At 39.6% G+C, this 16,605-nt stretch overlaps 1 protein-coding gene across 10 annotated transcripts in view; it reads left to right on the top strand.

Annotated features, from left to right (window-relative positions):
* stxbp5b (syntaxin binding protein 5b (tomosyn)) overlaps nt 1–9,906 on the top strand; it is a 32,598-nt gene extending 22,692 nt beyond the window's left edge. Inside the window, exons 19-29 of one of the 10 annotated variants that reach the window (XM_078277077.1) lie at nt 137–199; nt 311–367; nt 463–510; nt 1,884–1,934; nt 2,157–2,285; nt 3,718–3,957; nt 6,224–6,581; nt 7,195–7,360; nt 8,084–8,195; nt 9,121–9,341; nt 9,484–9,906. In XM_078277077.1, coding sequence (XP_078133203.1) covers nt 137–199; nt 311–367; nt 463–510; nt 1,884–1,934; nt 2,157–2,285; nt 3,718–3,957; nt 6,224–6,581; nt 7,195–7,360; nt 8,084–8,195; nt 9,121–9,341; nt 9,484–9,525 — 1,487 coding nt within the window. In that variant the 3' untranslated portion in view covers nt 9,526–9,906. Of the gene's footprint in view, nt 1–136; nt 200–310; nt 368–462; nt 511–1,883; nt 1,935–2,153; nt 2,286–3,717; nt 3,958–6,223; nt 6,582–7,194; nt 7,361–8,083; nt 8,196–9,120; nt 9,342–9,483 lie in introns of all 10 variants that reach the window. The other 9 variants (XM_078277075.1, XM_078277079.1, XM_078277078.1 and 6 more) reach the window with 9 other exon arrangements.
* Nucleotides 9,907–16,605: the final 6,699 nt, after the last annotated feature.

Genomic DNA, 16,605 nt, shown 5'->3' with positions numbered 1-16,605 from the left:
CTGAAATAGGTGACCCTTTTATTTTCACCATATGTACGTACCATAGGAATCAGCATAGCTTTAGTAAGCCTTGCTGAGAGTAGTCCAAGAGGACTAATTCTGCCATGTTTAATTACAACCCTTGTGGCTCCCACAGCAACCTGTGATTCCAACGATGGGTCCAACACCTCAGAGGACCGCTGCAAGTCACCTACTTCAGGTGAGCCTCCCTGAAGTCTGAGTGCTTCATACAAAAAAAAAAAAAAAAAAACTGATCCTTTTTATAATTTTGAAATACATCTTTTTCAAAAGCTGACATTTTGTCATGTAGGATCTACCTCACCTTGCAATTCCGATGATGAACGGAAACAGAAGTTCATAGAGAAGGGTACTGTATTGTTAAAAAGCTGCATGTCCCCTTAAATGTAAGCTTTTCAAAACCGCTGAAGTGATCTGATTTGTCTTTTTGAACTTTGTTTCCAGTGAAGTTCAAAAGCAGACGCTTTTCCAAGACGGTTGCCAATGACTTTGGTACTGTATCATCCAGATGTATTCTTTCTGATCACTCTTTCTCTCTGAATGACAGCAGTCTAACCCCACTGTGCCTTAATCCTACGTCCATCTGTGCATCTTGCGCCAATGAAAGAAAGAAGTGCATTCAAGAAATTAGGGGTGCACGATTCAGAAAATGTCACGATTCGATATTGATTTTCATGCTCAAGATTCGATTCAAAAACGATTCTCGATTTTTAAAAATAAAAAAAATAAAAAACGATTCACAGTATATAAATGTAGTTACCGTTCCCATGTGATTGCAGTAGACATACAATTTAAAAAAAAAATGATTTTTGGAATTCTATGAATTGATTTGGAATCGGTAGAGCTTGAATTGCGATTCGAATGTGAATCGATTTTATTTTTTGCACACCCCTACAAGAAATGTATTTTTACTAATCATACAGTGTGGGGGTTTCATAGTTGATTCATGAAGGGAATCAGGATTCTTTATTAAATGCATGACAGGACGTCTTTTGAATTTCAGGGCTCAAATTTTCTATGCAGATTTTTGTTGCTGTGGCTGCTGCTGCTCTGGATTAAAAATGTTATGCCAAATTGAGATTTTTTTTTTTTTTTTTACCAATTCGAAAGCATAGAAAATCGGCTTTATGCTCTAATCTTTACAGTACTAAAGTCTAACCTTGCCACTTAATTGTTTAAGTGAATGATGTATCTTTGGTTGTAGACACTTGCTGTGTGTGTTTCTGATTCCAGGGCTTCAGTTCAGTGTTAACTGTTTGGCTCCCCACTGATTTTTCCTCCTCCTACTCTCTTTGCATAACTATGTTCACTGAATTGCAATTACCTTATTTCTTGACTGCCTCTTGCTTTGTTTGACATTGCAGGCCCTTTGGTTGTCTGTGATGCCGCTCAGCCTCATTTGTATTCTCAGGGTTTCTCTAAGGGTGGTTATAGACTGCAACGGGCAACTTTGGGGATGTTATACTTTATATTGGCAACAGTCCCGGTAGCCAGCAACAAAGTTAAAAGCACCAACTCAATTGAAATTGAGTCAGAATATTCCTTTTAAAGCAATGCAGTCTTGTTGCACACAGTAAGGGTTGTCCAATGTATGGCATAATGTACTGTAGGCACTTTATGAATGTCCTTAACAGTTATCCTTAAGTATCTATCACCACTCTTAAGAATGTCTGTCTGAAATTCCTAATTTGTGATTGCGCACTGATTTGCGTGGTAAAAACAATGTTATGTCACAGGTTGCTGAAATGATAATTACGGAATCTTCGATTGCAGTTTATTTAAACTATCTTTGATTTTTCAAAAACCTTTCAATTTTTAGCCATCAGTCTTTCCTCATACAATATGAGTATTTGTTTCTGTTACAGCCAAGATGTCACGGAAAATTAGCTCGTCTAGCGAGCAAAAGCCAGACCTGGGTAAGCCAAAACTACTGAATATTTAGCTTCTAAGAACCTTTACACTTTTCTACAGGTGTTCCTTTTGCCATTTGAATCTTCTTTCTTTGTAGTGAGTTCACAGCTGTCAAATACTTTGTATTGTCTAATAGCATGTTGTTGTAAATGTGAGATTCCTGTTGTCTTGGGATGTTATACTGTAAGTTGAGACGAACACTGTGTCTCTGTTTGCACTGTAAGCAGAGGAGAGGTTCCAGCGATGGCGCTCTCTCACAAATAAGAAGCACTTTTGTTACATAAACGAAGGCAAGGCGGCGGCCAGGATGACCCAGAAGGGGGCCTTCTGTAGAACTAAATCAGATCTCAACTACTGTGAGTGGACCAGCCATGGTCTGACTTTGGCTGAAGTGGGATAACTGGTACTAACCCCCCACCACTGCTGGGGCTTTTGTTCTGAATTGGTTGACATGACACTAATCTTTTCACTATCATTGTTGGGTTCTTTTTGGAGGAAACCCCGCCGGCTTGACTTTGCACTCGGTGTTAAAAATCGTGCTTTTCTTGTTTACAGTTTTTCCTTGTGAAGAACACACGTGATGGCCGGTCTGTTTAGCCTTCCCCTCTGTGTCACAGATCTTTTTGTGTTCCTCATTAGCCTTTTAAAGAGGGTAAAAGCTTGTGTTTCAGCTGCCGTCAGCACAGTAATGAGGCATGAATAATTCTTGCTCCTTAAACACTAGTTCTTCCTTGGGACTCCCTGTAGTACTACATGCATATCTTGCACTTTTTTTACATTGAGAATGTTGCAATTTAGTTGCAAAGAGTGCATTGTGGGAAGCATTTAAAGGTCTTATAACATGCTGCTTTTTGGATGCTTTTATATAACCCTTAGTGGTCCCCTAATACTGTATCTGAAGTCTCTTTTATATAGGCCTTAGTGGTCCCCTAATACTGTATCTGAAGTCTCTTTTATATAGGCCTTAGTGGTCCCCTAATACTGTATCTGAAGTCTCCTTTATATAGGCCTTAGTGGTCCCCTAATACTGTATCTGAAGTCTAACCCTAACCCTAAGGAGGAGATTCCAGATTGGCCCATCTGAGCTTTCATTTTCTCAAAGGCAGAGCAGGATACCCAGGGCTCAGTTTACACCTATCGCCATTTCTAGCCACTGGGGGACCATAGGCAGGCTGGGGGAACTCACATTAATGTTAAAAAACCTCATAAAGTGACATTGTAATGCCATGGGACCTTTTTAAAGAAAATGCATCATTGGATGTTAACTGTGCAAAGAGCATCTCAGTGTTAAACATCTTTTTGAATACTACTCTCTACTGGGTCACTTCTCACTATAAAGACGTGAATATGATTAAGGCTGTGCTCCACTAAACATATAGTAGCAGAACATAGCACTAACATGCTAACTGAGTTTTGACCCAGTGGATTTCATCTCTAATTCTCCTGTTTGCATGGAGAAGTCCTCTGTGAACATTTTACCACTTTCGGTTACACTTTACTTGAAGGTATCTACATAAGAGTGACATGACACTGTCATGAACGTGTCATAAACATTATAAACAAGTCATAAACGTTTATGACGTAACGCTTCTTTTAGTAAGTGTCATTCAGTTTTTGTCACGACAAGTTAGGGTTAGAGTTAGTGTTAGACTTAGGGTTCGGGTTCATGTGTCATGACAGTGTCATGTCACTCTAATGTAGATACCTTCAAATAAAGTGTTACCCCACTTTCTTTACACACCAATCATTCCTCATTCTCTCGTTCTTGTGCTCCCTCCTGCTGTCCAGATGCCAAGGATAACGCTTTCACCCGCTCACGCAGTTCAAGTGTCACCAGCATAGACAGAGAGTCCCGAGAGGCCATCTCCTCCTTTCACTTCTGTGAGAGTTTCCCCAGGAAGACAGACAGCGTGGTCAGCCCCTGTCTGCTGGTGGGAACCACCCAGGGCACTGTGATGATGGTGGCCCTCAGCCTGCCGCCCCCTGGGGACCACAGGCTGCAGCAACCCATTGGCATCTCCTCCTGTGGTAAGAAGCTCAACTGAACTTGAAGTAATTCACCAGGCAGGGTTCTTACGGAAGAGGATTAGGGCCACATGTGAAAACATTAATGTCAGTCAATTCTGAGGCTACATTTACATTGCTACGGTTTGAGCTAAACGTAAACTCATCAACATTCTCGTATACTGGGCATACATAAGTGTATACTCCACCCGTTGCTGGTAGTTGCCATGGTTACGTTAGTAGCTTAGTCTCAAAGAACGAGACGTCGTGACCCAATCAGGCGGCGAAGTGTTGTACTGTAATTGTAGCTCGATGGTGTTTTTTTGCCCACAACGCCGTTGGGGGCAAAAAAACATCGATAAACGTAAATGTAGCCTGAGAATGACAGAATTCTTACTTTTTTTCTCCAAATTCTGACTTTAAACTCAGAATCTGAATAAAATGTTCACATGTGGCCCTAACCTCTTCCGTAGGTTCTGCATGTGAGACAGAAAAACACTAATCAATGACTACAAGCCCCTTGTAGTCATTGAGTCAAAAATCCCACTTTCCTCACAGACATGAGAAAGCTAGCTTTGTGCAGCAGGGATTCAACATGTGTGGTGAACATCCATCCATCCATCCATCCATCTTCATCCGCTTATCCGGGGTCGGGTCGCGGGGGTAGCAGCTCCAGCAGTGGTGGTGAACATATAATACAGTATAATGTAGGTCAGTGTTTCTCAAATGGGGGTACGTGTACCCGTAGGGGTACTTTGGATTACTGCAGGGGGTATTTAAGTGTTTTTCAGTTAAAATATTGTTGTTTAGTAAATCAGACACTGATGGTGCAGCGCTGTATTGTGCCTCTTTAAATAGCTAAGCTTTTTTTATTTATTTATTTTTTTTTTTACCAAAAATGTTTAGTGCTGGTCAGGGGTTACTTGGCTGAAAAAATACTTCAAATGGGGGTTCATTATTGAAAAATGTTTGAGAGCCACTAATGTAGGTAATAGTCATTTTGCTTTGTCCATTACTTTCTAAAGCTCAGAATGACCCTTTCTGGCCTTCATAGTTGACATGTCTTGCACTGTGAATAGTTGGCATTTAGAAAGGAAGTGGTGGAGGAGAGGGACAGAGGGAAATTGTGGTCACTTGAAAACTCTGTGTGTAAGGAGTTTTCTTTCCACAAACAGTGTTTGGGCCAAAAGATTCTGTTCCAGAAATCTTTTGAGAAGTTATTGTTGAGTCAATTATTGTATATTCATGAGCAAACCCACAGTATCAAAGCCCTGCAGACAGTGTTTTGTGCCAAAGAGCAATAAATGCCACTTTTGAAGCAGAATTTAAAAGCTCAGCACAATATTAGTGAGTGCCACATGGAGTCCACACGGGTACACATTGTGGCTATTTCAGTGTAGCATAACTGAACGTTTTGGCTTAAAATGCATTGTACACTCATCATGTACTGTGCCTTTTTATAATACAAAAGTAATTCAAACCATATTTGCAACGTAGCAGCATTACATGGTTGAACATTAAAGTCAGACATTTACAGGGTTCAAAGCTATAGTGCGTAGTTTCTGCCGCCCCCATGAGGAATTCTAAGTAATGACAACCAAACTGTTGGTGCGTCCACATGATACAAGCCTTCCGTGACACCCCAGCTTTAAAATGAACAAACCAGTATTTTTGTATTCCAAACAGTGAAAGGTCATGCCAGTTCTAGGATCATTTTATTGCACCAAAAAGTGTGTGAAGACCTTTTCTCTAACCTCTGAGTTTTATGTTGGGGGGGGGGAAGCAAATGAAAATGCATTAAAGAGAGCTTAGGACATAACAAAACTTTGAAGGTTGAGTGGCTAGTGCAAGTGGTTTTAATTATTTCCCATCACAATTTTTTGGGCTTTTGGTTAGCCTATCCGAATAGCTAATTTTAGCTAACTATATAACTAATATATAATATATAGCTAACTTTATTTGTCTCTCCCCTTATTCGTCTGCTGCGATTTTATTCTTCTTTTATTGTTTTATTTTATTCTTTTTTTATTGCTTGTATTGTGTAATTGTTTTTTATGTTGAACACTTGGTGATTCTGTATCTGTAAAAGGTGCTACATAAATAAACCTTACTTACTTACTGTCCAGATGTTCCAAATGAAAATATCCAACTTCTCACGCTCTGCTCTCCTCTTGGTTGAACATAAATTAAGGATTGTAGCAATTAGCTGTATATTCTGTGGCAATTTGAAGGATGTCTCTAATCTAAATAAAAAAAATAAAACAATACCTCTGTAATACTCATTTTTCAGGCACTATGGTCACACTCAAAGGAGGCATTTTGACTATGGCCCTGTTGGACAACACTGGAACTTTGCTGCCCCCTTCCTACGAGCCATGGTACGACCCAAATGCCTCAGACGAGGAGAAGGAGAAAAGCCGGAGACGCAGGCCAGCCTCCCCTCCCTCGGCACAAGAGGGTCAAGATTCCCAGTTCGCTGTGCTGTGTTCGGAGAAACAGGCCAAGGTGGTGGCCATGCCCTCCCAAACCCGCATCTACAAACACAGCATCACCGAGTCCTCCTTCGTGCTCAGGGCTGATGTTGTGCAGATGGCCGGAGCTTACTGCATCGCCTGTTTCTGTGCTAACGGCCATATCATGACCCTGAGGTACGGCTTCTGGTAGCTTCTGGTGGTATTTGAATCTACTTTCAAAATGTCTGATGAAGTCACAATGACTACATTTGTGTAGCAAAATTCTTAACGTTACAATGTGGTCTGAAATGATGTCTGTTCAGTAGATACAGGGGAGTACAGCTATGGGACAGTTATAGCCACACTGCATTTTAGTCAACTTCTGTCAAAAATTATAAAAAGAAGCTTAGGACCTGTCTGATGAACCAAACCTAACTGCACTGATCTGAACTATTCATATCTGATTTTGTCTGGCCTTCCTGTCTTTAATAACCACTCACACATACACACATAAATCCACACATCTTCATTTTATCTATAGTCTTGTAATTGATTTTATGCATTTGTTGTTTCATATAGCCAACCTTACGCTTGTTTTTTAGTTTAAGGCTTACTTTTGTTTAATTTGTAGATTTCAGGACTATTTGTTTTTCTTTTCCTCAGGTGAGATTCCTTCTATAAGCCCTCAGGGGTTTTCTTAATCTCACCTGCACGATCTTTCTTTTTTATTTTATTTTCTTGTCGTCTTTCTGTTTCCTTGATTTTATTGTACCGTAAATAACTAAATGTTCTTTGTGTGTCATGCCAGTTTACCCAGTCTACGGCCTCTGCTGGATGTGAACTACCTGCCGCTGACAGACATGCGGATAGCCAGAACGTTCTGCTTCTCCAACCTGGGTCAGGCCCTGTACCTCACCTCCCCAACGGAGATCCAGAGGATCACCTATAGCCAGGAGACCTGCGACAACCGGCAGGTCAGATACTCTTAATTAGTGAATGAGTTATACTTTCATTATTAGATCCAATAAAAGTATAGAGAAAATACTTCCCATGTAGGTAGGAGGGGAGGGGCGGGAGCATGTACAATCTTATATATATAATATTTCAACACATAGTTCATTATTTTTGTCCAGCTGTTTGAACCAGCTCTGCACTGTAGATTGTAGTGTCATTTCAACATTATGCATCATGCTTGTGATGAATCATTTGGCTTCCCGACACTACACCAATTATCCCCTCACTAAGCATCCTCTGTGGACATCAAATGAGTGACAAAGGAAACGGACATACAAGAAGGCATATTGCTATGCAGTGTACTTATTAAGTCACTGAGGTCACTAGTATTACAGTCCAATGGTAGTTTAAAAAACATTTGTGTTCTTTTATTGGTCCGTTTATATTTCTCTGGGGAATATCAGAATCAGAACCATTCATTTGTCATTGTAAAACATTGTCACAACGAAATTTAAGTGCTACTCCTGGTGCCTAGAAGTATACAGTACATTCATATGCACACGCCATACCCTTCCACAAACCATACCCTCACATACACATAATGGGACAGGTGCTTCTAGTGCATAGTAGTATACGTTCATACACTTACTCACGGCGTACTCTCACACCAAAACAATGTTTTTTAAAGATCACAGTACATATAGATTGAAATAGACATGTTCTGATGTTGATGTCTTCCTCAGGAGATGCTCAGTGAGTTGTTTACCCCTGTGGAGACACCAGAGGCTCCTAACAAAGGTTTCTTCAAAGGCCTGTTTGGGGGTGGCGCTCAGTCTCTGGACAGGGAGGACCTCTGTAAGTACACAACGGACTAGTATCAAATCATGATTTTGTTACATCATACATATTCTGTATAATTCTTCTGTTTATTTTGAATGCCACTGGCTGACCAAAGCCACCAGTTAGATGTGTTTTGGGAATGGTGTGGGAGACTTTTCAGGTACAGGACAGTTTGTCAGGATCAACCGAAGTACATTTTACATTACATTATAGCCTGATATTCGCCATAAGGGCTCACGAGCCAGATATCAGGCTTTGTCCCTCACGTTCCGCTCTCTGTGCGTTGCCGTTTTCAAAATCCCTTCGACACAGGAAATAAGAACAACCCTCGAGCTATCAAGCTTTACGCTGAAAATGGCAAGTTTTGGAGGAAATTTGGATCGTGCAATAAGGCAGGCCTGCTTGGTTCTTTAGAAAGAATATGTTTACGTCATTTACTATCTAACTGGAACGTTTTGGGACTCATTGGCGCGGATTGTTATGGACGAAGTACACACAGCGATACACTGGTAAGAGCAAATTAGGTTTAACCATGTATCCAGCTAATTTAAACAGCTCACGTTGCTGTATTGTATGAACAGTTAACTTCATTTATTATTGTATGTGGCGTTTTCTTTTGCGTGGGTGCAAATGTTCCACCAAAACAAGTTCCTTCCCGAGACAGATCCACCGTCGCTGTGTCCTGAATGTCCAAGACGATTGTGATTGGTTTAAAGAAATGCAAACAACCCACAGTGTTTTTTTTTCTCCTATCCTGGAATGTATCTGTGCTGTAGCCAGACCTTACTCCACAGCACTGTGGAGCTAGGTCTGGCAATGCGAGACTAAAGGACAATTTCCTGAACCACCAATGTGCTATTTGATTTGACTTTGAACATGGGAAGATGCGTGTCGGAATTTGTTAACACTTTAAGAGGATTTCTCTATTTGTCTTTGGTAGTTGGTGAAACAGGTGCTGGTAAGGCCTCCCGTAGCCTGGCCCAGCACATCCCTGGTACAGGAGGCATGGAGGGCATGAAGGGTGCAGCGTCTGGGGTTGTGGGAGATCTGGCCCGCGCCCGCATAGCTCTGGACGAGAGAGGGCAGAAACTGGGCGAGCTGGAGGACAGAACGGCAGCCATGATGGCCAGCGCAGATTCCTTTTCCAAACACGCTCATGATGTATGCACTTGTCATGTCTTTGGGCTCTTAAAACGTTGATTTCATGTTAACATGTAATCATGTTTGTTTATCCTGTTTCATGTTAATGTTTCATGTTCTTATTTCTGACTTTTTTGACAATGTTGCTCGTTTCCCTCTTCAGATGATGCTGAAGTACAAAGATAAGAAGTGGTACCAGCTCTGATGGCAGCGTGTGGAGCATCAGACTCTGTTATCACGCTCACCAGTATCTCTAAGGAGCTGCAGGTCCTTCTTCTTCTCTTCTTTATTTCTCTCCATGGGGCGGGGGGTTCTGCTCAACAGACTCATGCTTTTGTTCTCAGCACAATATCAAATACACTCTGCATTACCTCAGTCACCAGAGGACTGCCGCGGAGTAGACACTGGCCGACCCAACGTAATGAGAATGGAAAGAAATGGAAGAAGAGAAGCTCTTAGGAATCCCTCTTTCTGTTTAACCTGAGAGCAACGATGTACTTGTAACATCAGCCCGCAGAACAGGAGAGAGGTGACCTTTCATATCCATCAGTCACACACACACTCATATATATATATATATATCTATATATATCTCTCATATATATATATATATATATATATCTCTCATATATATATCTATATATATATATATATATATATATCTCTCATATATATATATATATATATATATATATATATATATATATATATACACTTATACTGCTGTTTTGTTCTAAAGGAGGAAAGACAATTCTGCAAAACATGTACTTGTGGTGGCCTGATTGCAATTGTTCTTTTTTTCCTTTCTCTACCCTTTATGGTGTTTGCCAAACACAGTGGACTTAAATGAGGAGAAAAGTCTGATGAGCCCATGTCCTTCGAATCTAATTAAGTCAATGAAGATGTAAGTTTCTATAGGAATGATTGAATCAATGAAGGACTTGTGTTGCTGTTTGTTTTTCTGGTTCAAATTATTTTAGATATATAGATATATATTAGATTTTTTTTGTCCTTTTGTCAGTTTGTTTTTGTCAATCCAAGAAAGAGCCTTTCAAGCACTGAGAACCGTAAAAACTAGACAGGAAGATGATGAATCTATTGCCTCTCACCGAATAAGGGCTGGTAGTACACTAGTTCATCACCGACAATTTCTTTTTCACAGGATTTTCCAACCAAGCTGTTTTAAGTGAGAAAGACAAATGGCGTGCTCTCTGAGAATCACTTTGGTTTTATTATAAATTAGACTATTTATTGGAACCGTATAGATCGGAAAGAAAAGGAGTTTCTATGTTGTGCATTTCATTAATTTTTTTTTGGTCAATTAAATGCGCAAAAAAGTGCTGAAAATGTTTACCCCTGATGAAGAGTTTACATTGATCTATCAGTAAAGAGAAGAGTTGATACACTGGAAAACCCCTGAAGGTCTTATTTTCTTCTGGCTTTCAACGGGCTGTAGCTAAGTCACGAATGAGAAGAATGATGTGTTGTAGGGCAAGACAAAGAATGTCCTTAATACTATTAGCATAAATGTATATTTTGGTTACAATTTATTTTTTTGTGTGATAAAGATTCTATCTATACGATTATTCAAATTTCTTTTTGGCATTCTGTCTGTCATAGCGAATTTGTATCTCGTCTCTCCATGTGTAATGAAAAAAAAAGCATGTGTCTCTTACAGCACAATGGAAATGGTGATGCTGTCTTTGTGTTCGTAGCTGCCAGTAGAAATGACCAAGCACCACAGAGTGTTACACGCAGTGCCATTGGTCATCTCTGAACCATTCACTTCAAAACTGTTTCTCTTCTGCCTTTGCCTCATAACACATAGTCTAACCTCTAGAGAGAGAGAGTGTGTGTGTGTGTGTATATATATATATTCAGGAATATGTGTATGGACGCCAATATTTATAATACTGCATAGATACAGTGTATTACAAAAGGTCTTTTGAGGTTTTTGTTTTTGCTTGACAGTGTTTTTCAATGTGGTACACTGGAATTCTATGGTAATTAGATTTCTTTTTCATGAGGTGCAAGGATATGCTGCTATTTGTGTCAATGTAGGAGCATTATCTGTTGGTCTTTTTATTTTGAAAAGAGAGACTTTGTCAGTCCAGATTGCTGCCAAATGTTGTAAATAACGGGACAGCTGGACACAAATCTGACAGTGCAGGTTCAGGCAACGTGACATACTGTACGCTTGCAGCTATGTTCTTTTCCGACACCAAAGAGTTGCTTAATTTCACAGAGTTGTCTTGATTTTTCCTAAATGGTAAGAGACAGTCTGGATACCATAGATAGCACTCTTTTAAGTCAAGAAGTCTGCTGTGTGGAGGGCGGAGTGGATTGGCTTTAGCTTCTTCTTATAGACATGCCACCCTCATTACCCAAACTGCTGTACATGTGTTCAGATAACAAGAAAAGTGAATTTGAAGAGTTTAATTCCAAAATGAGATCATGTACCACTGATGGAAAATGGTTGCAGGCATGAGGTCAAACTGTTAGTAAAAGTGAAGTTTTCATCCATTATTAAAATGTTTTTTTCCAAGATAGATATACAGCATTTTGGAATAAAACACTTCACTTTAAGCTGGCTGATTTTAATCGACTCTACTGTGTACTGCTGAGATAAACCCATCTGAAAGAGCAGCTGTGTGGGTTTTGCACTATTTTTTTGTACTTAAAAATAATTTTGTTTGTATGGTTTTAATGTGTTTATTTTTTCGTGTCCACTTTGCTTGTTTTTGAAAGGACCAAAACATGACAGTACCTATGCTTATAACTATGTCATTTGCCAATGATGCTGATTGCTTCACTCTCAGATTTGTTTTCAACGTCAGGTTAATGATACTATGATATATTTATATATTTGAAAACGTGTATATATACATTTTAATTTCAATAATCTATTAAAAATGAATACCTTTTAATGTCATTTTTCAAATAACTCACATTAATGTCCAAACAATGGTTGTGCATAATTATCCATCATCCAGACATGACAATAAACATTGTCATGTTATATATTGAACATGCTCATTTCAGATTCAAGCTTTGCTACTGCAGGAGGGTCATCTCCTCTTGGTGGGCCGCTGAGTCTTTCTGCAAAGTGTGGCCTCAACTTCAAAGTGCTTCAGTTTGCAACATATATGGTCTAAATGGTCTCTTATTGCACATTGAAGGATGCATGATATTAGGTGTTTACAAACTTGAAACAACCATGTATTATCCCTCTTAGAGATTGTCTGTCTGTTTTTGGCATTTTTATTTACCACCATGTTGAAAAGAACTGAAGTTCTCATCACACATCTGAAGGTGTCCCATTTTCATTTATTTATGCCAATTGTGTAACTGTGAGAGATTCTATTTTATTGGTACATCCTTTTCTGTTACTGTTTGCTTCATGAAATCTCTTGCTTTCCCTGCACTGTAGAAATGCATAGAAATCGAAGCTAGGCTCACAGCACCGTGCAGGAGAACTCGAGGGTTTTCTCACTCGCCATACTTCCATCTGTCTGTCTTCTGGGATGAATATCTGTGGAGTTGCAGTATTTTCTCATAGTAGGCAATTTTTGTACAGTTTTATTAAAACAAATTTCACATGGATGTCTGACTTAATCTGCTGCCACAAACAATTTAGACTGTAGATACATTATATATAGATATTATTGTGCAATGGAAAAATAAATGTAAAATCAATCATAACATGTTTTGTCTTGTGTTTTCTGTTTCATGTTGTACTGTTTTGCTCACTGACTTCATTTAGAAATGAATGCTTTACTGTTTTTTTTGTTTGTTTTTTACTGATGTCTCATCTCAGGTTAGAGGTGTAAGCGATAGATTTAAATGTCTTGCTCAAGAACCCTCAAGCAGGGTCCAACACTGCCTTGATCACCCTGAGAAACAGCCTGGTGTCTCCCTGATTTATACCACAAATAATTTAATGCACAATAAGAATTATGTATTTATCATTTAGAGTGAAGAGACCATGCATCTAAACAAAGTGGCGCAAATTCATCTTTGACACTTTTTACATCGACATTTTTGCAGCCAATTTTTAAGTTGTGGGAGATACATTTTCTCTAAAATGTATTATTAATGTGATGTCTTGTATTGTAGCCTGTAATGTCATGGTATTTTTCTAGTGTTTTCTTTTTACTTGTTTTGATTCGAGATGGACCTATACACTGGTATACCATAAACTTTTAAAAGCAATATCGGCGTCAGTCCATTATTATTATTATTTTAGTTCCAATATTTGGCCCCCTTTTTCCTAATATTACTGTATGTCATGTATGTAGTTACTTTGTGCAACTACTGGTAAGGACTGTTAAATAAAATACAGTTAAATATAATACAGGTATTTACTTTTGTTATTTTTTTTACATTTTCATGTGTTTCTATCAGTGATTTTAATTGTTTATTTTATTTATCTATATATTTTATTTTTCATTTCATTTTATTCATGTGTCCTACATTTCCCAGACGCCACTGCAGGTGGCGCCAGTGCTCGCTGAACTCCCGTCGTCCAGCGGAGTAAAAACCTACAGCAGTGTGGCAGAAGCCGAGGCTGAGCATCTTTCTCACAGTCACAAAACCGTGAGCATGGAGCGGAGGGACAGCAAAGTTGAATACGCTGCAAGCTAAGAGCACAAAGTAAGCCACAACAAGTGCATTCTGAAGAGACGTAGATACGTTTGAATGTTTTCTATTCTACGAGCGGTTTAATAGTAGTTATCGCACTGGCTTTAGCGTCGACCTTTTAATTTTTTTGCTGCGGGTGAATGTTTGACGGACCTGAGCGTCTTGCCCTGTAACCGTTGCGATGAATGAGACAAAGAGGATGAATGCAGCCTGAGAAGACGCCAACTGGCTCCTTTCCCATCTCTGTCAAAGGATAACTTCACAGAAATGTGGTCAATTCGGATAAATGTTTTTTTCACCAGGTAACTTTACGGTTCCGTCGTTCGACGCCAGAAAGTAAGTTAGCTAGAAACGTTTATTGCTAAGTTAAGTGCTCGCGTCACGCGCTTCGTCTTTTTGGCTTAAAAACAATCCCAGCTCTTTCATGCAGAGGGGATTTCACATATGCTAATTTACACGCATCCAAGATATGTCAAAACTCAGGGTCACAAGAGAGCCTGAACCTGTCTTCACTGTTTTTGCTCAAGAGAACTTCGTCGGGTTTCAGCCAGGTTTAGAAAGTGTGAAAGGGCTTCGAGTTCTGACGGTTAAAGGTGTTTCGAACAACCATCCACCCTGCTGTCTCCAGATATGTATTCACAGCGTTTTCTATTGCTCCGGTCACAACTAATAGATGTGTTTAATTTTGGAGAATTGAACTTTTGGATGTTACATTGACCGGAGTTTTGGATTGCCTCTTCACAAAACCCTTGTAGCTCCTGTTTGAAGATGACCCAAGGGCCAAACCTCGTCCTCGAGTGGCTGTCTAAGCTCCATCTGGCCCAGTATGTGGAGTCATTCATTGACAATGGGTATGATGATTTGGAAGTTTGTAAACAGATTGGGGAGCCAGACCTCGACGCCATAGGTGTCCACATTGAGTATCACAGACACAGGCTGCTCACAGCAGTGCATAAGCTAAAAGATGAGGATGAAAGGAAATCACCTGGCTACTACTTCACCTTAGAGCCTCTGGTTCCTTCTGCTTGCAACCACTCTGCACACTCAGACCGAGAAGATGACTTCAGGACCACAGGAAGACACGAGGCATCCTGTCCTGGAAACCATAACCTGAGATTCACAGATTGTAATGACTTTGTGACTTATCCCAAACTGAAGCTCAAGGTACTGTTAAGGGATAAACTTGCAAAAGATGGAATCAACCTGGGAGAAGCACCTTACACCCATAAAGTAGGCCATTTTTACTTCCTTTTTTAACAATGTCTTGATCCCTACGCTCTGTTATGTTTGTGATGAAGAGTGTGATACATTTGTTTGATGGTGATGACATCCAATGATTCAAAGCGTCATTCTCCAATTATGCTTTGGTTTCTCTGGCAAAGGTCTACTAAGATTTAGTGTGGTGTTAAACTTCACGTTCTCTTAATTAATCCAAACATTTCCGTGCTAGGGCCCAAGTTCATTGAATCACTAACTTCTTCATGTAAAGAAGTTTTTGCAGAGTGAGTGGGTGTGAGTGGAACAAGATTTACAGTTCTTCACAGCTCATTAGAAATGATAGCAAAAATAAGCTGATCTGGAAAAAAACTTCCACTGTGTTTAATGTACACACATCTTTATTAAAATAGTCTAATTACCATTTAATGAAATTTACCACATTCCAACAGTTGTTTTGAAGTGTTCTTTACTTTTTGCTGTACTAGCTGCCCCACATATTCCCAGAATGCCATTAAACTTGAAGAGAATGGGCATGAACTTGTTGCATTCAACTCATGGCTTTCCTTAGAGAGAATATGTTGCTGTACTATAGCACTATTTAAACTTCCAAAATAGGGTGTTGAATGGACATTGGCACAGAATTGAATCATATAAAATGCAAAAAAAAAAATATCAATAGTGTTATCATTCTCAGGAATTTTCAGGAGACCCCTGGGGATGTTTACCTGGTGGCAACTGATAGTACAGTAACTCGCATCAATTTTGTGTGTGTGAGAGACGGTAACATTAGTCACGGTAGTGCAAAACATAAGCATTATACTTTACAGTTAACACATGACCAATGAACTGTGCATGGCAGGGGTCAGTAGTAGGACAGTGGATGCCGTCATCTGCCTGGATGGCAAATGATACATTTACTGACAGCATGTCATTTGTGGGGATTTTCTGTGTTCTGACAACTGTCTCTGTGGACTGCAGAGACTGTAAGTTAATGTCATTGCAGTGGATAGTTTTTCTGCTTTGGCTCTGAGTCGACCAAATCCATTCAATCCATAATACACTCAGCGAATGGTCTGAGGCCAGCCAGATAAAAAGCCGAGTGACACATTTGGCTTATTTTCAACAATCTGCTGTGAAATCTGCCGTGATCATTGGAAGGTGTAATTTATGTATTCTGGATTTGATTAAAAACAGAAAACTGATGTTTACCACTATACAATACATTACACACTGGTGAGTCTGTTTCAGCTGTATTTTAACAGACTGTCAGAATGAATCCCTGCTAATCAGTACTGTTGAACACTGCCCTAGAATATCTTTATGCTTTAAAACCTGCGGCGCCGTTTTTGTTCTCAGCAGTGGTGCTTAGCCAAGAGAGAACTTATTCTTTCAATGGACAGTTATTCTCGTCTTGGTTTTGCCTTTC

The sequence above is a fragment of the Sander vitreus genome, chromosome 20, assembly GCF_031162955.1.
Source record: "Sander vitreus isolate 19-12246 chromosome 20, sanVit1, whole genome shotgun sequence".
In the NCBI taxonomy this organism is placed as follows: Eukaryota; Metazoa; Chordata; class Actinopteri; order Perciformes; family Percidae; genus Sander; species Sander vitreus.
The sequence above is the reverse complement of the archived record's forward strand: the minus strand, read 5'-3'. Positions and strand labels throughout refer to the sequence as shown.